This window comes from Cervus elaphus, chromosome 20 (genome assembly GCF_910594005.1).
Source record: "Cervus elaphus chromosome 20, mCerEla1.1, whole genome shotgun sequence".
NCBI classification, from domain to species: Eukaryota; Metazoa; Chordata; class Mammalia; order Artiodactyla; family Cervidae; genus Cervus; species Cervus elaphus.
Window position 1 is genome coordinate 31,348,247 of NC_057834.1, and position 17,935 is coordinate 31,366,181.

General features: G+C 67.2%; 3 protein-coding genes and 9 non-coding genes across 12 annotated transcripts; 6 read left to right on the plus strand and 6 right to left on the minus strand.

Annotated features, from left to right (window-relative positions):
• Nucleotides 1-459: 459 nt before the first annotated feature.
• On the plus strand, nucleotides 460-4,932 carry LOC122678362 (basic proline-rich protein-like). The gene is made up of 7 exons (XM_043879029.1): nucleotides 460-488; nucleotides 634-694; nucleotides 1,266-1,345; nucleotides 1,420-2,129; nucleotides 3,429-3,942; nucleotides 4,127-4,396; nucleotides 4,542-4,932. The coding sequence occupies exons 1-7, from the start codon at nucleotides 460-462 to the stop codon at nucleotides 4,930-4,932; spliced, it is 2,055 nt and encodes a 684-aa protein (XP_043734964.1).
• TRNAE-CUC lies at nucleotides 4,015-4,086 on the minus strand. Its single transcript has one exon. It is a non-coding gene; the product is annotated as a tRNA-Glu (tRNA).
• TRNAG-UCC lies at nucleotides 4,407-4,478 on the minus strand. Its single transcript has one exon. It is a non-coding gene; the product is annotated as a tRNA-Gly (tRNA).
• Nucleotides 4,933-4,970: 38 nt separating the features above from the next.
• Nucleotides 4,971-8,029, plus strand: LOC122678363 (basic proline-rich protein-like). Its single transcript, XM_043879030.1, has 6 exons — nucleotides 4,971-5,071; nucleotides 5,337-5,564; nucleotides 5,664-5,776; nucleotides 5,912-7,258; nucleotides 7,463-7,795; nucleotides 8,007-8,029. Exons 1-6 carry the CDS (start codon nucleotides 4,971-4,973, stop codon nucleotides 8,027-8,029), a joined length of 2,145 nt encoding a protein of 714 aa, XP_043734965.1.
• Nucleotides 5,192-5,263, minus strand: TRNAD-GUC. The gene has a single exon. It is a non-coding gene; the product is annotated as a tRNA-Asp (tRNA).
• TRNAL-CAG lies at nucleotides 5,777-5,859 on the plus strand. Its single transcript has one exon. It is a non-coding gene; the product is annotated as a tRNA-Leu (tRNA).
• TRNAG-GCC lies at nucleotides 7,326-7,396 on the plus strand. Its single transcript has one exon. It is a non-coding gene; the product is annotated as a tRNA-Gly (tRNA).
• A 5,201-nt stretch (nucleotides 8,030-13,230) lies between the features above and the next one.
• On the minus strand, nucleotides 13,231-13,302 carry TRNAE-CUC. The gene has a single exon. It is a non-coding gene; the product is annotated as a tRNA-Glu (tRNA).
• A 320-nt stretch (nucleotides 13,303-13,622) lies between these two features.
• On the minus strand, nucleotides 13,623-13,694 carry TRNAG-UCC. Its single transcript has one exon. It is a non-coding gene; the product is annotated as a tRNA-Gly (tRNA).
• A 492-nt stretch (nucleotides 13,695-14,186) lies between these two features.
• Nucleotides 14,187-17,219, plus strand: LOC122678370 (basic proline-rich protein-like). The gene is made up of 6 exons (XM_043879039.1): nucleotides 14,187-14,287; nucleotides 14,553-14,780; nucleotides 14,880-15,028; nucleotides 15,174-16,448; nucleotides 16,653-16,985; nucleotides 17,197-17,219. Exons 1-6 carry the CDS (start codon nucleotides 14,187-14,189, stop codon nucleotides 17,217-17,219), a joined length of 2,109 nt encoding a protein of 702 aa, XP_043734974.1.
• On the minus strand, nucleotides 14,408-14,479 carry TRNAD-GUC. The gene has a single exon. It is a non-coding gene; the product is annotated as a tRNA-Asp (tRNA).
• TRNAG-GCC lies at nucleotides 16,516-16,586 on the plus strand. Its single transcript has one exon. It is a non-coding gene; the product is annotated as a tRNA-Gly (tRNA).
• Nucleotides 17,220-17,935: the final 716 nt, after the last annotated feature.

The window sequence follows — 17,935 nt, forward strand, 5'->3', positions numbered from 1 at the left end:
GGGGGCTGTCGCTGCTTGGCACAGGGATGAATTTGTACACCACTTTCGATTCCACCCATCTGTGACCTTGTCTGTTCGACTCCCCTCACCAAGGGTCATATTCTGCAGCTCCGGCCGCTGTTGCTGCCAGTGACACTATGTGACTCTTGTGGACGGCTCAGTGACATCCTGTTCTCTCCGTGTCTCTGACAGCGCATCTTCGTGGGTGAGCCGCTGGGGATGGGCACTAGGGGTTTCTCCCCGTCTTGGCTACGGCAAACGGTGCTGCCACGACCGTGGGGTTTGCATGTGCCTTTCTGAATGAAGAGTTGAGCCTTTCACGGATATGGACCCCGCTCGCCTGTCTCCCGCTTACTCAGTTACCTATGGTATTCAGTGTCCTTTTGAAAGCTTACTCCAAAGTCATCGCAGCGGTTGTTGTGGAAGTAGAGTGGATTTCCAACATTGGGCTCCTTTCCGATGGACTGCAACGTGATTCTGTTTCCCAGGTACAGATTTCAGATTTCATGTATGTTTTCAGACTCTTTTCCACTTGAGGTTATTACAGGGTACTGACTCTTATTGCCTGTGTTGAACTGGACAACCTTGGTGCGTCTCCCATCATAGGCGGTCCTGCGTATCTGTTCGTTGCAGCTCCAGAGTCATCCCTCCACCGCTGCCCTTCCGCCTGCGTTACACCAAGGCGGTTTTCTGCGTGAGCCGGTCTCTCTTCGGCAAATAGGTTCGTTTTGTATTCTTTTACACGTTCCACATGCTTTTGTCCAACTCGGTCTGACATTCTTCACCAAGTCTAAGAGTCTCTAGGTCCATCATTGCTTGTGTCAAATGGCAATCCTTTCCTTTTCTCTTTAGGACCGAGTGATCGTTCCTTGGGACATCTATGCCACATCTTCTTGGGCCCGCCGTTCGAGGACGGGCACTGGGGTTTCTTCCGTGTCGTGGCTATGGCAAATAGTGCTGCAGTGTGCACGGCGAGTATGGACCTTTAGACCTCTCCGAGGTTTGTTCTCTGCGGGTGTGCACCCAGGACGGGGTGTGCTCGGTCAGATGGGAGCTCTCTTTGGTCCTCATGAAACCCCAGGCATCCCCGCTGCCAACCACCACCCACCATCCCACCCTGAGCCCCCAGCAATGGCACACCCGAGACTGGACATCTGGTCCTGGTGTGTGGGGACTTGGGTCTCTGGGGCGGGACGGTGGGCCCACCCTGTTCCGACCGGGTCTGGCCCCCGTCTGGCACTCCGTTTCTGTGGCTCGCTTGCCAGCGTCCTAGCCAGCGCCCGGAGCCCCAGCCCACCGCCGAGCCTGAGCAACCTGCCGCACCGCGCGCCAGCCCGCCCACACGGCGTGCTCTCCCACCACCTCCCTCACGCCACAGCCCCCTCAGGGTCACCGCCTGCCCTCTGCCTCTCCCGCCAGACCCCAGGCTCGGCCCCATCTACCCGCCACCGTCCCCCTGCAGCCCCGGGCCATCCCTCACACGCCCTGCCCTGCCCTGGCGTTCACCAGTGCGGGCCTGCCTCCAGCTCCGCAGACCCACCCCTGCCACCCGCCCACCCCGACCGCAGACCTGTCCCAGCCTCACACGGGTGCCTGGCACGGCGTCGCCACCGCCTCCATGCTTCTGCAGAGGCCCTGCTCGAGTGGCCGGCCCATCTTTCGGCCAGGTCCCCGCGAGTCCCATGCCTCCCCCTTCCCGCCGGCCCTCCACGCAGACGCCACGCCCAAGCACCCCTGGGCCTGCCTCCCCGCACCCTGCTCGCTGCCGCCCCCTCTCCCTGCGATGGCTCTGCCCCGGTCCCTGATCCTCGTGGGGCACCCACCAGCCATGGCCCCAGGCAGCTTCGTCCCGCACTCTCACCCACGCACGCTGACGCCCACGGCCCCGGCAGGGGCGTCGAGGAAACCTCCTGCGGCGATGGCTAGCACGCGTCAGGCCACAGGTTCTCCTTTTGCCCAGGGGACTCAGCTTTGTCCCGTCGCCCCCGAGCGTGCCGCCCTCGCCGCAGGATGGTGCCCTTCGTCGGCCGTCCACTCCCCCACCCCACCCCCCAAAGGACACAGTCCTTCAACAGTCGTGAAACCCTTTGGGGTTACAGACGGGCTCAAGATTGGGCTAAGGGGAGATTGTGGGTGGCGATGACCCCCGGCCAGAGTTCCTGGGGACGACGATGACAGTCTGTGGAGAGGGATGGAGTTGATCCTGGACAGACAGATTGGAGAGAATGGCAAAGTAGGAGATGTCATATCTAGGGCAGGGGTGCGTGGAACAGGGCGCTGTGTGTGTGTGTGTGTGTGTGTGTGTGTGTGTGTGTGTCTGCGTGTCTGCGTGTGCACCCAGGTGCCCCCCTTTGGTTCGTTGTCGGGGAGGGACATCTGGGAAACCTTGCCTCACTCCGGTAGGATTGAGAGCTGTGCTCAGGCAAGGGAAACACCATGTTGGTCGGCGTGTCCACCCTGGCCGGCATCACTGCCTGGGGCGCATCTGCCACCTCCCGGCTGGTTGGCTGCGTTTTCCCGGCCGGCCCGCCCCGCCGGGATCTGTGTGCTCCCTCACTTCCCCCCGCGCGGTGCTGTGACTCGCAGCACAGGCCCACATTCGTCTTCACCCCTTTGCCTCGGGGAGAGCGAAGAAGAACTCAAGAGCCTCTTGATGGAAGTGAAAGAGGAAAATGACAAAGTTGGCTTCAAACTCAACATTCAGAAAACTAAGCTCGTGGCATCCGGTCCCATCACTTCATGGCAAACAGATGGGGAAACAATGGACACCGGGAGAGACGTCACTGAGGTGGGGGGGGGGCTCCCCCAAATCACTGCAGCCGGTGGCCGCGGCCATGAAATTAAAAGACGTCCGCCTCTTGGGAGAAAAGCTCTGACCAAGCTAGACAGTATGTCGAAAAGCAGAGACATGACTCTGCCACGAGGGTCCATCTCGTGAAAGCCACGGTCTGTCCAGCAGTCACGGACAGATGTGAGAGTTGGAGCATACAGAAAGCTGAGCGCTGAAGAATCGATGCTTTTGAACTGCGGTGTTGGAGAAGACTCTTGAGAGTCCCTTGGACTGCCAGGAGATCCAACCAGTCAATCCTAGAGGAAATCAGTCCTGAATATTCATGGGAAGCCCTGAGGCTGAAGCTGACACTTCATTCAGTCCTCTGGCCACCTGACGCAAAGGACTGACTCCCTGGAAAAGACCTCGACGGAAGGCAGGAGGAGACGGGGACGACACGCCACGCCAGAAGGTGAGATGGTTGGATGGCATCGCCGACTCGCTGGACCTGAGTTTGAGCAAGCTGCGGGAGTTGGTGATGGCCAGGGAAGCCTGGGCTGCTGCAGCGCACTGAGCGACTGAACCCATCGATACCGATGCCTCCCGGGCGCCGTGGTCCGCCTCCCAGAGCCCACTCAGGACCAGCACCCTCTTGGAGTCACCAGCGGCGCACGGGAGTCACAGCCAGCCCGGGACCTGGCACTCAATGGCCCAGCCGCCCAGAGAGGTGGCTGGCACGCGGGGCATGGGGAGGCAGGCGTGTCCGTGGCCACTGGCCCCACTCCCAGAGGCAGATCCCCCTCGCTCGTCTTCGGCTGTGGCCACCGCCGCGGCCGCTGCCGGCCCGCGCTGGCGACCACCACAGCCCACGCCCCGACCCCTACCCCCACCCGCCCTGTCCGACCCCACCTCCTCCCCACCACCACTGACAGCAGGAGAACCAGCACAAGCCCAGGAGCATGGCGGCCGCCACCAGGGGCAGCAGCCGCCGCCCCTCAGGAGGGAGGGGGCGGGGGCTGGGGCTGGGAGGCCTCAGGCGGGTCGTGGTGGAAGCGGCGCGAGGTGGCCACTGCGGCCAAAAGGTTTGCCCCGGGGCACGGCGGGGCTGGCCTGAATCGTGCTTGGGCTGGAGGTGCAGGGTCCCGGGGCCTCTGTGGCAGCGCTGAGCAAGCGTAGGCTAAAAGGGTGGTGGGGTCGCCGGCGAGGAGATCGGCAGGTGGCGGGCGGAGGGGAAGAAGAAAGGCTTCCCTGACCGGGAATCGAACCCGGGCCGCGGCGGTGAGAGCGCCGAATCCTAACCACTAGACCACCAGGGAGCGTCGGGGTTCGGCCCTCGCCTGCTCCTGCCGAACCCAGCGCCTCCGGGCCGCCCGCCCGCCCGCCCGCCCGCCCGCGCCACCGTGGTGCCCACACTCGGCCTTGGCAAGGCAAGTCCAGCCGCCCGCCGGCCCTGTCAGTCCGCCTGCCCTGGCGGGCCGTCTTGCTCTCAGCAGCCTCAAAACACTGCGCGCGCCACCGGCTTCTCGCACACACGCCAAAAGCCGCGCGCCAGCTGCCTGGCTCCCTGCTCCCAGCTCTCTCTGCCCCGAACGCCCCAGCCGGGAGGGCGGCGGAGCTCAGCAAAAGGTCGGCCTGCTGCGTTGGCCGGGAATCGAACCCGGGTCAACTGCTTGGAAGGCAGCTATGCTCACCACTATACCACCAACGCTGCTCAGCCCGGGCCGCCGCCAGACGCCGGCCCCGGGCTCGCCCCAGCACACTCTCGCCGCAGCCGCCGCCGCATCCCTGCCCCGACGCCCCGTCAGCGGGAGGCTCTGCGCCGCCGCCGGCGCCACCAGCAGCCCACCAGCAACCCCATCCGCGCCAGCTCTACGCAGCGGCCGGGGTCCACCGGCCCCACCGCCCCGGGGCGGCGCTCCCGCGGCCTTGCGGCCCCCCGGCCGTTCGCTCCCCGCCGCGGCCCGCGAACGCCTCCGCCCTCACCCCCGGGGGGCAACGCGGGGCACGCGGCTTCCAGCAGCCAGCTGGCCAAAGCCCTTCTCCACCGTGCGCTGGGCGAGGCCACTTCCCACGACGACAGGGGGACACGGGAGCCAGCCGCCTGCAGGCGTCACGGCGCTCTGCCGCGCCGCGGGGGCGTCGCGAGCCTAGGAGCCCACTGAGGCAGCCCCTGTGGGCGGGCGGGCCGCAAGATCCGGCTATGGTCGGGCAAGGCCGTGGGGTGGCCAAGGAGGCCGTCGCTCCGCCGTGGCGACCGAGCGCCCGGCGACGACAGAGGGCTCAGGCTGGAGGGCTGCACCGGTAGAGGCGGTCGGCGGTGGCCAGGCGCCTGGTCCAAAGGCGGACGGAGGAGACGAAGGGCCCTTGGGGGCCAGGCGGCAGGACAGAGAGCCACCGCGGCCACCAAAAAGGCTGTGTTGCCTCCCCGTCGGGGAATCGAACCCCGGTCTCCCGCGTGACAGGCGGGGATACTCACCACTATACTAACGAGGACGGCGGCGACCGCCCTGCCGCCCGGCCCCTCTCGGGCTCTCGGGCTGCCTGCCCACGCCTCCCCCGTGCCCAGCACGGGCCCCGACCCGACCGCCCACCAAACCAACCGCCTCGGTCACAGAGGCGGCCCGCGACCCCGACACGGACCCGGACCCCCCGGGGCACTGGACACTCCTCGTGCGCGCCGCCTCTTGCCTCCAACGCGGCCATTCCGCCGGGAGAAGGGGGTCCGAGAAGGCAAGCGAGGCTGCGAGGACACGGTGGGCGCGCGCCGGCCCGCGTCTGGCGAGGAGGGGCGCGGGTGAGGAGGGGACGGCCCGCCAAGGGCCGGGCTGGGTCCGGGGCGCGACCGGCGGCGCAGCCAGGCGCCTCGGCCGGCCCCGTCGCTCACCCACGCCAGACGGCCGCCTGCCTGCCTGGCGCGGCGCACCGCGCGGCCCGCCACGGGCGCCGGGGCTCGCGCCGCGTCGGGTCTCAGCCAGGCGAGCGGCCACGCGCCCGCCCAGGCCCGCCGTCAGGATGGCCGAGCGGTCTAAGGCGCTGCGTTCAGGTCGCAGTCTCCCCTGGAGGCGTGGGTTCGAATCCCACTCCTGACAAGCCAGCCTTTTGGCCCGCCGGACAAACGCACCCGTCCTCCCCGCGCCACAGCCTTTCTCCACACACGCCCGCCCCCCGCCACCAGGAACCTTCAGTCCTTCTCAGCGCAGCTTTCCTCCCCAGGTGTCTGCGGCTGCAGCTGCTGCTTTTCCGGCCTCCCCGCCTGCGCCTCGCGCACCCTCGCCCACCCTCCCACTCGCAAGGCCCCACCCCGCCCCACCCCCGTCGGCGCCGACGCACGCGGCCCCGCGCCGGGTGGCGAGCCCTCCTCGCTTCGCGGGCGCCGCGACTTCTGCCTGCTGAACGGCCAAGTCGCTCTCGCAGCCTTGCTTCCACGTCCGCCCCCGGCCGCTCCCCCTCCGCCCGGCACCCTGTCGTCCGCGCCCGCGCCGCCGGCCCGCCTGCGCCACCCAGCCACACCCAGGCGGCCGAGCCCCCCCGCCTTGCCCGCCAGGGGGCTGCTGCGTGCCCTCCACGCTTCTCCGCCTTGCGGCCTCGGCCGGGCCACACCTGCCTGCCTCCCGCCCGGGACGCGCGCCACGCACCCTTGCTGCGGGCCGGCGAACACCGGCCTTCCGTGCACGAACCCGTCCCGGGAAGGGCGCTCGGCTGGGGTGGGAGCGGAAGCCCTGCGTGCCCGTCCAGCCCAGCCACAGGCGCCCAGCCCGCGCCCCGGCCCTCGGCGCCACCGCGCCCGTTCCCGGGGGAAGGGGGGGCGGGGAAGCCGCCGCCCGGGCCGGAGCCAAGCGCGGCCTGGCGTGCTCCCTGCCTCAGCCGGCAGTCCCCGAGCCAGGAGCCGCTCTGCCCAAGGGCCCCTCCTCACCACCACCACCACCCACCCTGTCAGAGCGGAGCGCCCGCGAGCGCCGTCGGCCAGAGCGCAGGAGCCAGGCTCACAACGCCTTTGGGTCCTCGGGCCTGAGCGCAGCTCGGGGCGGCGGCGGGGGCGCCCCGGGGAGTCGCGCTCCCGCGCTCGCGAGCACCCAGCACAGGCCGAGCCCGGGGTCCCGGCCCCCGCCCGCAATGGCACGCTCCATCCCGCCCCTGCCGGAAAGCCAGCCCGCCAGAGGGGTTTTGGGTCGGGACCCGGCAGGTCGCTGAGAGGAACGTCGGCGCGCGGCCGCGGCGACCACGCAGCGCCTGCCCGCGCCTGGGATTCCGGCGCCGGGAAGACGGCGTCGGCTCCTGGCCCCCTCGGGCGACACCGACAGCGTCGCGGCGGCCGTGGTCGGCGCAGAAGGCGCGGGACCGGCCGAGTGGGCCGGCGGCCCGCCGCCCCGGGGTCCCTCCGAGAGCGCCGCGCCCTGGGGTCCTGCACGTGCCCGGACCCTGGCTTTGAGGTCGGCCGCCCGTCGTCTCCTGCTCGGATGGAGCAGACAGATGCCCACTGGGCGAGCGGTGAGCAGTGACGGGCGGGTGTTGGCCAGCGCCTCTGGGGCGGCGTCGGGCGGCGGCGGCCACCGGTGCATGGGTGGTTCAGTGGTAGAATTCTCGCCTGCCACGCGGGAGGCCCGGGTTCGATTCCCGGCCCATGCAACCCCAGCGTCCCCTTTTGGTCCCGCACTGCAGTCCCAGAGCCGAGCTAGGTCTGCCCGCTCCAAGGCGCTCAAGGGAGCGCTCCTGCAACCGCTGGCTGCTACCTGCCGCCCGCTGCCTCTCCCACGCAGCTGCCCACGACCCCTCCCGCCCCCACACACGGCCCTGCTGCCAAGCCGCTGTGGCCCCAAGCCCTGCGGGCTCAGCCGCCCGTGTGCCCAGACACCTCCCTTGTGGTTGCTGGCTTCCTCACCCGGACCCAGGCGGTGGCTCACGGATTGCGCTGGAAGGCACACCCCACCTCTGGCAGCCGCCGGCCCCACCTCTTCACCTTTCCCAACGTCTGTCTCCAAGCTCCCTGGCTCACTCTCGCCACACTCCGAGAATCAATCACCCTCCGTTTGCACAGCCAGGAGCAAGGAAGTTGCCACATCTGGCAAGGATACCTCCCTTTTCCCTGGAGGGTCCCTGGAGCATCAGCTTGCAGGAGGAGTTCCTCAGAAGTCCACACGCTCCCGGCCCTGGGCCCAGATCGGTTTCCAACAGCAACGCCCTCACCACCTCACACACCACCCCCTCCCCTGAAACCCTCTTGCCCGCCTCACCTCAGCATCAGCCCTGCTCCGCCAGTAACACCACCTCAGCCTGCACCCTCACCATCCCCCTGCTCCCCCAAACGCACCCATCCCACCCACCCCCACCCCTGCTCCCCACCTCCCCCATCTCCACTGCCCCCCTCCCGCCCACGCGCGCGCCCGGTTCCTCCATGAGCCATCCCAAATCCTACTCTTGTCAAGGAACCCGCCTCTGCCTTTGTCCCACTGGCCCGTCTCCCCCCAACCCCAACCCCAACCCTTGGGCTCTTCCTTTTTCTGCTTCTTCCAACGCCAGTAGAACTGATTTCCTTTCCCGGGTTAGTCTCAGGTGCACGGCACAGTGATTCAGTCCCCTGTTCTTTTCCAGGTGATTTTCCAGTGTAGGTTGAGGTGAGATACGAATACAGATCTCATGCTATGGAGGAAAGCTTTGTTGCTTATCTCCTGTAGGTATACTAGTTGCTCTCTCTTGATCCGCCTCCAACTTCGTCCGTCCGCTGCCTTTCCCCTTGGGTAGCCCTATGGACGTTTTCTATGTCTGAAGGTCGTTTTCCCTTTTGCACATAGATTCATTTGCATTCGTTGGCAGAGTCCACAGAGCTTTGTCCCTCTGCACCCGACTCACCTCACTCAGTGGACCCTTCTGTGGGTCCGTCCAGCGTCGCGGCCCGTGGCGATGGCCGCTCCTCCTTGACGGCTGCGTCATATTCCACGGTACACATATACCTCTTCTTCTCGTGCCGGCCACGTGCCGCCGGGCACTTGGGCGTCCCCCATGTCTCGGCTCTGGCACAGAGGGCTGCGATGACCCTGGGGGATGCCTGCATCTCCTCCCAGCAGGGGTGATGTCTTTTCCCGATGGGTACCCGGGATTGGGTTTGCTGGATCACAGCGTAAGCTCTTCTTTTTCCTATTGCTGGACTGATCCTCGACTGATTGACTTCCAGGGAGCAGTAGATGTTGTTCTGGAAGTGTAGCTGGTCTACACCCTGCTGTCCGTTTCCGCTGGACAGCGTCGTGATTCCGTCCTGTGTGTGTAGGATGATGTTTTCAGATCGCTTTCCATTACAGGGGGTGACAGGCGATTGCATCCTATTCCCTGTGGTATCCGGTGTGTCTTTGCTGGTCGTCTCCTTTCTACTCAGCACGAGTACGGTATATCCGTTGAGCCCGGCTCTTCATTCATCCCTCCGTCCCTGACTTTGCCCTTGGGAAGCCCGAAGCGGCTTTCCTGTGTCTCGGGGGCTGTCGCTGCTTGGCACAGGGATGAATTTGTACAACACTTTCGATTCCACCCATCTGTGACCTTGTCTGTTCGACTCCCCTCACCAAGGGTCATATTCTGCAGCTCCGGCCGCTGTTGCTGCCAGTGACACTATGTGACTCTTGTGGACGGCTCAGTGACATCCTGTTCTCTCCGTGTCTCTGACAGCGCATCTTCGTGGGTGAGCCGCTGGGGATGGGCACTAGGGGTTTCTCCCCGTCTTGGCTACGGCAAACGGTGCTGCCACGACCGTGGGGTTTGCATGTGCCTTTCTGAATGAAGAGTTGAGCCTTTCACGGATATGGACCCCGCTCGCCTGTCTCCCGCTTACTCAGTTACCTATGGTATTCAGTGTCCTTTTGAAAGCTTACTCCAAAGTCATAGTAGCGGTTGTTGTGGAAGTAGAGTGGATTTCCAACATTGGGCTCCTTTCCGATGGACTGCAACGTGATTCTGTTTCCCAGGTACAGATTTCAGATTTCATGTATGTTTTCAGACTCTTTTCCACTTGAGGTTATTACAGGGTACTGACTCTTATTGCCTGTGTTGAACTGGACAACCTTGGTGCGTCTCCCATCATAGGCGGTCCTGCGTATCTGTTCGTTGCAGCTCCAGAGTCATCCCTCCACCGCTGCCCTTCCGCCTGCGTTACACCAAGGCGGTTTTCTGCGTGAGCCGGTCTCTCTTCGGCAAATAGGTTCGTTTTGTATTCTTTTACACGTTCCACATGCTTTTGTCCAACTCGGTCTGACATTCTTCACCAAGTCTAAGAGTCTCTAGGTCCATCATTGCTTGTGTCAAATGGCAATCCTTTCCTTTTCTCTTTAGGACCGAGTGATCGTTCCTTGGGACATCTATGCCACATCTTCTTGGGCCCGCCGTTCGAGGACGGGCACTGGGGTTTCTTCCGTGTCGTGGCTATGGCAAATAGTGCTGCAGTGTGCACGGCGAGTATGGACCTTTAGACCTCTCCGAGGTTTGTTCTCTGCGGGTGTGCACCCAGGACGGGGTGTGCTCGGTCAGATGGGAGCTCTCTTTGGTCCTCATGAAACCCCAGGCATCCCCGCTGCCAACCACCACCCACCATCCCACCCTGAGCCCCCAGCAATGGCACACCCGAGACTGGACATCTGGTCCTGGTGAGTGGGGACTTGGGTCTCTGGGGCGGGACGGTGGGCCCACCCTGTTCCGACCGGGTCTGGCCCCCGTCTGGCACTCCGTTTCTGTGGCTCGCTTGCCAGCGTCCTAGCCAGCGCCCGGAGCCCCAGCCCACCGCCGAGCCTGAGCAACCTGCCGCACCGCGCGCCAGCCCGCCCACACGGCGTGCTCTCCCACCACCTCCCTCACGCCACAGCCCCCTCAGGGTCACCGCCTGCCCTCTGCCTCTCCCGCCAGACCCCAGGCTCGGCCCCATCTACCCGCCACCGTCCCCCTGCAGCCCCGGGCCATCCCTCACACGCCCTGCCCTGCCCTGGCGTTCACCAGTGCGGGCCTGCCTCCAGCTCCGCAGACCCACCCCTGCCACCCGCCCACCCCGACCGCAGACCTGTCCCAGCCTCACACGGGTGCCTGGCACGGCGTCGCCACCGCCTCCATGCTTCTGCAGAGGCCCTGCTCGAGTGGCCGGCCCATCTTTCGGCCAGGTCCCCGCGAGTCCCATGCCTCCCCCTTCCCGCCGGCCCTCCACGCAGACGCCACGCCCAAGCACCCCTGGGCCTGCCTCCCCGCACCCTGCTCGCTGCCGCCCCCTCTCCCTGCGATGGCTCTGCCCCGGTCCCTGATCCTCGTGGGGCACCCACCAGCCATGGCCCCAGGCAGCTTCGTCCCGCACTCTCACCCACGCACGCTGACGCCCACGGCCCCGGCAGGGGCGTCGAGGAAACCTCCTGCGGCGATGGCTAGCACGCGTCAGGCCACAGGTTCTCCTTTTGCCCAGGGGACTCAGCTTTGTCCCGTCGCCCCCGAGCGTGCCGCCCTCGCCGCAGGATGGTGCCCTTCGTCGGCCGTCCACTCCCCCACCCCACCCCCCAAAGGACACAGTCCTTCAACAGTCGTGAAACCCTTTGGGGTTACAGACGGGCTCAAGATTGGGCTAAGGGGAGATTGTGGGTGGCGATGACCCCCGGCCAGAGTTCCTGGGGACGACGATGACAGTCTGTGGAGAGGGATGGAGTTGATCCTGGACAGACAGATTGGAGAGAATGGCAAAGTAGGAGATGTCATATCTAGGGCAGGGGTGCGTGGAACAGGGCGCTGTGTGTGTGTGTGTGTGTGTGTCTGCGTGTCTGCGTGTGCACCCAGGTGCCCCCCTTTGGTTCGTTGTCGGGGAGGGACATCTGGGAAACCTTGCCTCACTCTGGTAGGATTGAGAGCTGTGGTCAGGCAAGGGAAACACCATGTTGGTCGGCGTGTCCACCCTGGCCGGCATCACTGCCTGGGGCGCATCTGCCACCTCCCGGCTGGTTGGCTGGGTTTTCCCGGCCGGCCCGCCCCGCCGGGATCTGTGTGCTCCCTCACTTCCCCCGCGCGGTGCTGTGACTCGCAGCACAGGCCCACATTCGTCTTCACCCCTTTGCCTCGGGGAGAGCGAAGAAGAACTCAAGAGCCTCTTGATGGAAGTGAAAGAGGAAAATGACAAAGTTGGCTTCAAACTCAACATTCAGAAAACTAAGCTCGTGGCATCCGGTCCCATCACTTCATGGCAAACAGATGGGGAAACAATGGACACCGGGAGAGACGTCACTGAGGTGGGGGGGGGGGCTCCCCCAAATCACTGCAGCCGGTGGCCGCGGCCATGAAATTAAAAGACGTCCGCCTCTTGGGAGAAAAGCTCTGACCAAGCTAGACAGTATGTCGAAAAGCAGAGACATGACTCTGCCACGAGGGTCCATCTCGTGAAAGCCACGGTCTGTCCAGCAGTCACGGACAGATGTGAGAGTTGGAGCATACAGAAAGCTGAGCGCTGAAGAATCGATGCTTTTGAACTGCGGTGTTGGAGAAGACTCTTGAGAGTCCCTTGGACTGCCAGGAGATCCAACCAGTCAATCCTAGAGGAAATCAGTCCTGAATATTCATGGGAAGCCCTGAGGCTGAAGCTGACACTTCATTCAGTCCTCTGGCCACCTGACGCAAAGGACTGACTCCCTGGAAAAGACCTCGACGGAAGGCAGGAGGAGACGGGGACGACACGCCACGCCAGAAGGTGAGATGGTTGGATGGCATCGCCGACTCGCTGGACCTGAGTTTGAGCAAGCTGCGGGAGTTGGTGATGGCCAGGGAAGCCTGGGCTGCTGCAGCGCACTGAGCGACTGAACCCATCGATACCGATGCCTCCCGGGCGCCGTGGTCCGCCTCCCAGAGCCCACTCAGGACCAGCACCCTCTTGGAGTCACCAGCGGCGCACGGGAGTCACAGCCAGCCCGGGACCTGGCACTCAATGGCCCAGCCGCCCAGAGAGGTGGCTGGCACGCGGGGCATGGGGAGGCAGGCGTGTCCGTGGCCACTGGCCCCACTCCCAGAGGCAGATCCCCCTCGCTCGTCTTCGGCTGTGGCCACCGCCGCGGCCGCTGCCGGCCCGCGCTGGCGACCACCACAGCCCACGCCCCGACCCCTACCCCCACCCGCCCTGTCCGACCCCACCTCCTCCCCACCACCACTGACAGCAGGAGAACCAGCACAAGCCCAGGAGCATGGCGGCCGCCACCAGGGGCAGCAGCCGCCGCCCCTCAGGAGGGAGGGGGCGGGGGCTGGGGCTGGGAGGCCTCAGGCGGGTCGTGGTGGAAGCGGCGCGAGGTGGCCACTGCGGCCAAAAGGTTTGCCCCGGGGCACGGCGGGGCTGGCCTGAATCGTGCTTGGGCTGGAGGTGCAGGGTCCCGGGGCCTCTGTGGCAGCGCTGAGCAAGCGTAGGCTAAAAGGGTGGTGGGGTCGCCGGCGAGGAGATCGGCAGGTGGCGGGCGGAGGGGAAGAAGAAAGGCTTCCCTGACCGGGAATCGAACCCGGGCCGCGGCGGTGAGAGCGCCGAATCCTAACCACTAGACCACCAGGGAGCGTCGGGGTTCGGCCCTCGCCTGCTCCTGCCGAACCCAGCGCCTCCGGGCCGCCCGCCCGCCCGCCCGCCCGCCCGCGCCACCGTGGTGCCCACACTCGGCCTTGGCAAGGCAAGTCCAGCCGCCCGCCGGCCCTGTCAGTCCGCCTGCCCTGGCGGGCCGTCTTGCTCTCAGCAGCCTCAAAACACTGCGCGCGCCACCGGCTTCTCGCACACACGCCAAAAGCCGCGCGCCAGCTGCCTGGCTCCCTGCTCCCAGCTCTCTCTGCCCCGAACGCCCCAGCCGGGAGGGCGGCGGAGCTCAGCAAAAGGTCGGCCTGCTGCGTTGGCCGGGAATCGAACCCGGGTCAACTGCTTGGAAGGCAGCTATGCTCACCACTATACCACCAACGCTGCTCAGCCCGGGCCGCCGCCAGACGCCGGCCCCGGGCTCGCCCCAGCACACTCTCGCCGCAGCCGCCGCCGCATCCCTGCCCCGACGCCCCGTCAGCGGGAGGCTCTGCGCCGCCGCCGGCGCCACCAGCAGCCCACCAGCAACCCCATCCGCGCCAGCTCTACGCAGCGGCCGGGGTCCACCGGCCCCACCGCCCCGGGGCGGCGCTCCCGCGGCCTTGCGGCCCCCCGGCCGTTCGCTCCCCGCCGCGGCCCGCGAACGCCTCCGCCCTCACCCCCGGGGGGCAACGCGGGGCACGCGGCTTCCAGCAGCCAGCTGGCCAAAGCCCTTCTCCACCGTGCGCTGGGCGAGGCCACTTCCCACGACGACAGGGGGACACGGGAGCCAGCCGCCTGCAGGCGTCACGGCGCTCTGCCGCGCCGCGGGGGCGTCGCGAGCCTAGGAGCCCACTGAGGCAGCCCCTGTGGGCGGGCGGGCCGCAAGATCCGGCTATGGTCGGGCAAGGCCGTGGGGTGGCCAAGGAGGCCGTCGCTCCGCCGTGGCGACCGAGCGCCCGGCGACGACAGAGGGCTCAGGCTGGAGGGCTGCACCGGTAGAGGCGGTCGGCGGTGGCCAGGCGCCTGGTCCAAAGGCGGACGGAGGAGACGAAGGGCCCTTGGGGGCCAGGCGGCAGGACAGAGAGCCACCGCGGCCACCAAAAAGGCTGTGTTGCCTCCCCGTCGGGGAATCGAACCCCGGTCTCCCGCGTGACAGGCGGGGATACTCACCACTATACTAACGAGGACGGCGGCGACCGCCCTGCCGCCCGGCCCCTCTCGGGCTCTCGGGCTGCCTGCCCACGCCTCCCCCGTGCCCAGCACGGGCCCCGACCCGACCGCCCACCAAACCAACCGCCTCGGTCACAGAGGCGGCCCGCGACCCCGACACGGACCCGGACCCCCCGGGGCACTGGACACTCCTCGTGCGCGCCGCCTCTTGCCTCCAACGCGGCCATTCCGCCGGGAGAAGGGGGTCCGAGAAGGCAAGCGAGGCTGCGAGGACACGGTGGGCGCGCGCCGGCCCGCGTCTGGCGAGGAGGGGCGCGGGTGAGGAGGGGACGGCCCGCCAAGGGCCGGGCTGGGTCCGGGGCGCGACCGGCGGCGCAGCCAGGCGCCTCGGCCGGCCCCGTCGCTCACCCACGCCAGACGGCCGCCTGCCTGCCTGGCGCGGCGCACCGCGCGGCCCGCCACGGGCGCCGGGGCTCGCGCCGCGTCGGGTCTCAGCCAGGCGAGCGGCCACGCGCCCGCCCAGGCCCGCCGTCAGGATGGCCGAGCGGTCTCCCCTGGAGGCGTGGGTTCGAATCCCACTCCTGACAAGCCAGCCTTTTGGCCCGCCGGACAAACGCACCCGTCCTCCCCGCGCCACAGCCTTTCTCCACACACGCCCGCCCCCCGCCACCAGGAACCTTCAGTCCTTCTCAGCGCAGCTTTCCTCCCCAGGTGTCTGCGGCTGCAGCTGCTGCTTTTCCGGCCTCCCCGCCTGCGCCTCGCGCACCCTCGCCCACCCTCCCACTCGCAAGGCCCCACCCCGCCCCACCCCCGTCGGCGCCGACGCACGCGGCCCCGCGCCGGGTGGCGAGCCCTCCTCGCTTCGCGGGCGCCGCGACTTCTGCCTGCTGAACGGCCAAGTCGCTCTCGCAGCCTTGCTTCCACGTCCGCCCCCGGCCGCTCCCCCTCCGCCCGGCACCCTGTCGTCCGCGCCCGCGCCGCCGGCCCGCCTGCGCCCCCCAGCCACACCCAGGCGGCCGAGCCCCCCCGCCTTGCCCGCCAGGGGGCTGCTGCGTGCCCTCCACGCTTCTCCGCCTTGCGGCCTCGGCCGGGCCACACCTGCCTGCCTCCCGCCCGGGACGCGCGCCACGCACCCTTGCTGCGGGCCGGCGAACACCGGCCTTCCGTGCACGAACCCGTCCCGGGAAGGGCGCTCGGCTGGGGTGGGAGCGGAAGCCCTGCGTGCCCGTCCAGCCCAGCCACAGGCGCCCAGCCCGCGCCCCGGCCCTCGGCGCCACCGCGCCCGTTCCCGGGGGAAGGGGGGGCGGGGAAGCCGCCGCCCGGGCCGGAGCCAAGCGCGGCCTGGCGTGCTCCCTGCCTCAGCCGGCAGTCCCCGAGCCAGGAGCCGCTCTGCCCAAGGGCCCCTCCTCACCACCACCACCACCCACCCTGTCAGAGCGGAGCGCCCGCGAGCGCCGTCGGCCAGAGCGCAGGAGCCAGGCTCACAACGCCTTTGGGTCCTCGGGCCTGAGCGCAGCTCGGGGCGGCGGCGGGGGCGCCCCGGGGAGTCGCGCTCCCGCGCTCGCGAGCACCCAGCACAGGCCGAGCCCGGGGTCCCGGCCCCCGCCCGCAATGGCACGCTCCATCCCGCCCCTGCCGGAAAGCCAGCCCGCCAGAGGGGTTTTGGGTCGGGACCCGGCAGGTCGCTGAGAGGAACGTCGGCGCGCGGCCGCGGCGACCACGCAGCGCCTGCCCGCGCCTGGGATTCCGGCGCCGGGAAGACGGCGTCGGCTCCTGGCCCCCTCGGGCGACACCGACAGCGTCGCGGCGGCCGTGGTCGGCGCAGAAGGCGCGGGACCGGCCGAGTGGGCCGGCGGCCCGCCGCCCCGGGGTCCCTCCGAGAGCGCCGCGCCCTGGGGTCCTGCACGTGCCCGGACCCTGGCTTTGAGGTCGGCCGCCCGTCGTCTCCTGCTCGGATGGAGCAGACAGATGCCCACTGGGCGAGCGGTGAGCAGTGACGGGCGGGTGTTGGCCAGCGCCTCTGGGGCGGCGTCGGGCGGCGGCGGCCACCGGTGCATGGGTGGTTCAGTGGTAGAATTCTCGCCTGCCACGCGGGAGGCCCGGGTTCGATTCCCGGCCCATGCAACCCCAGCGTCCCCTTTTGGTCCCGCACTGCAGTCCCAGAGCCGAGCTAGGTCTGCCCGCTCCAAGGCGCTCAAGGGAGCGCTCCTGCAACCGCTGGCTGCTACCTGCCGCCCGCTGCCTCTCCCACGCAGCTGCCCACGACCCCTCCCGCCCCCACACACGGCCCTGCTGCCAAGCCGCTGTGGCCCCAAGCCCTGCGGGCTCAGCCGCCCGTGTGCCCAGACACCTCCCTTGTGGTTGCTGGCTTCCTCACCCGGACCCAGGCGGTGGCTCACGGATTGCGCTGGAAGGCACACCCCACCTCTGGCAGCCGCCGGCCCCACCTCTTCACCTTTCCCAACGTCTGTCTCCAAGCTCCCTGGCTCACTCTCGCCACACTCCGAGAATCAATCACCCTCCGTTTGCACAGCCAGGAGCAAGGAAGTTGCCACATCTGGCAAGGATACCTCCCTTTTCCCTGGAGGGTCCCTGGAGCATCAGCTTGCAGGAGGAGTTCCTCAGAAGTCCACACGCTCCCGGCCCTGGGCCCAGATCGGTTTCCAACAGCAACGCCCTCACCACCTCACACACCACCCCCTCCCCTGAAACCCTCTTGCCCGCCTCACCTCAGCATCAGCCCTGCTCCGCCAGTAACACCACCTCAGCCTGCACCCTCACCATCCCCCTGCTCCCCCAAACGCACCCATCCCACCCACCCCCACCCCTGCTCCCCACCTCCCCCATCTCCACTGCCCCCCTCCCGCCCACGCGCGCGCCCGGTTCCTCCATGAGCCATCCCAAATCCTACTCTTGTCAAGGAACCCGCCTCTGCCTTTGTCCCACTGGCCCGTCTCCCCCCAACCCCAACCCCAACCCTTGGGCTCTTCCTTTTTCTGCTTCTTCCAACGCCAGTAGAACTGATTTCCTTTCCCGGGTTAGTCTCAGGTGCACGGCACAGTGATTCAGTCCCCTGTTCTTTTCCAGGTGATTTTCCAGTGTAGGTTGAGGTGAGATACGAATACAGATCTCATGCTATGGAGGAAAGCTTTGTTGCTTATCTCCTGTAGGTATACTAGTTGCTCTCTCTTGATCCGCCTCCAACTTCGTCCGTCCGCTGCCTTTCCCCTTGGGTAGCCCTATGGACGTTTTCTATGTCTGAAGGTCGTTTTCCCTTTTGCACATAGATTCATTTGCATTCGTTGGCAGAGTCCACAGAGCTTTGTCCCTCTGCACCCGACTCACCTCACTCAGTGGACCCTTCTGTGGGTCCGTCCAGCGTCGCGGCCCGTGGCGATGGCCGCTCCTCCTTGACGGCTGCGTCATATTCCACGGTACACATATACCTCTTCTTCTCGTGCCGGCCACGTGCC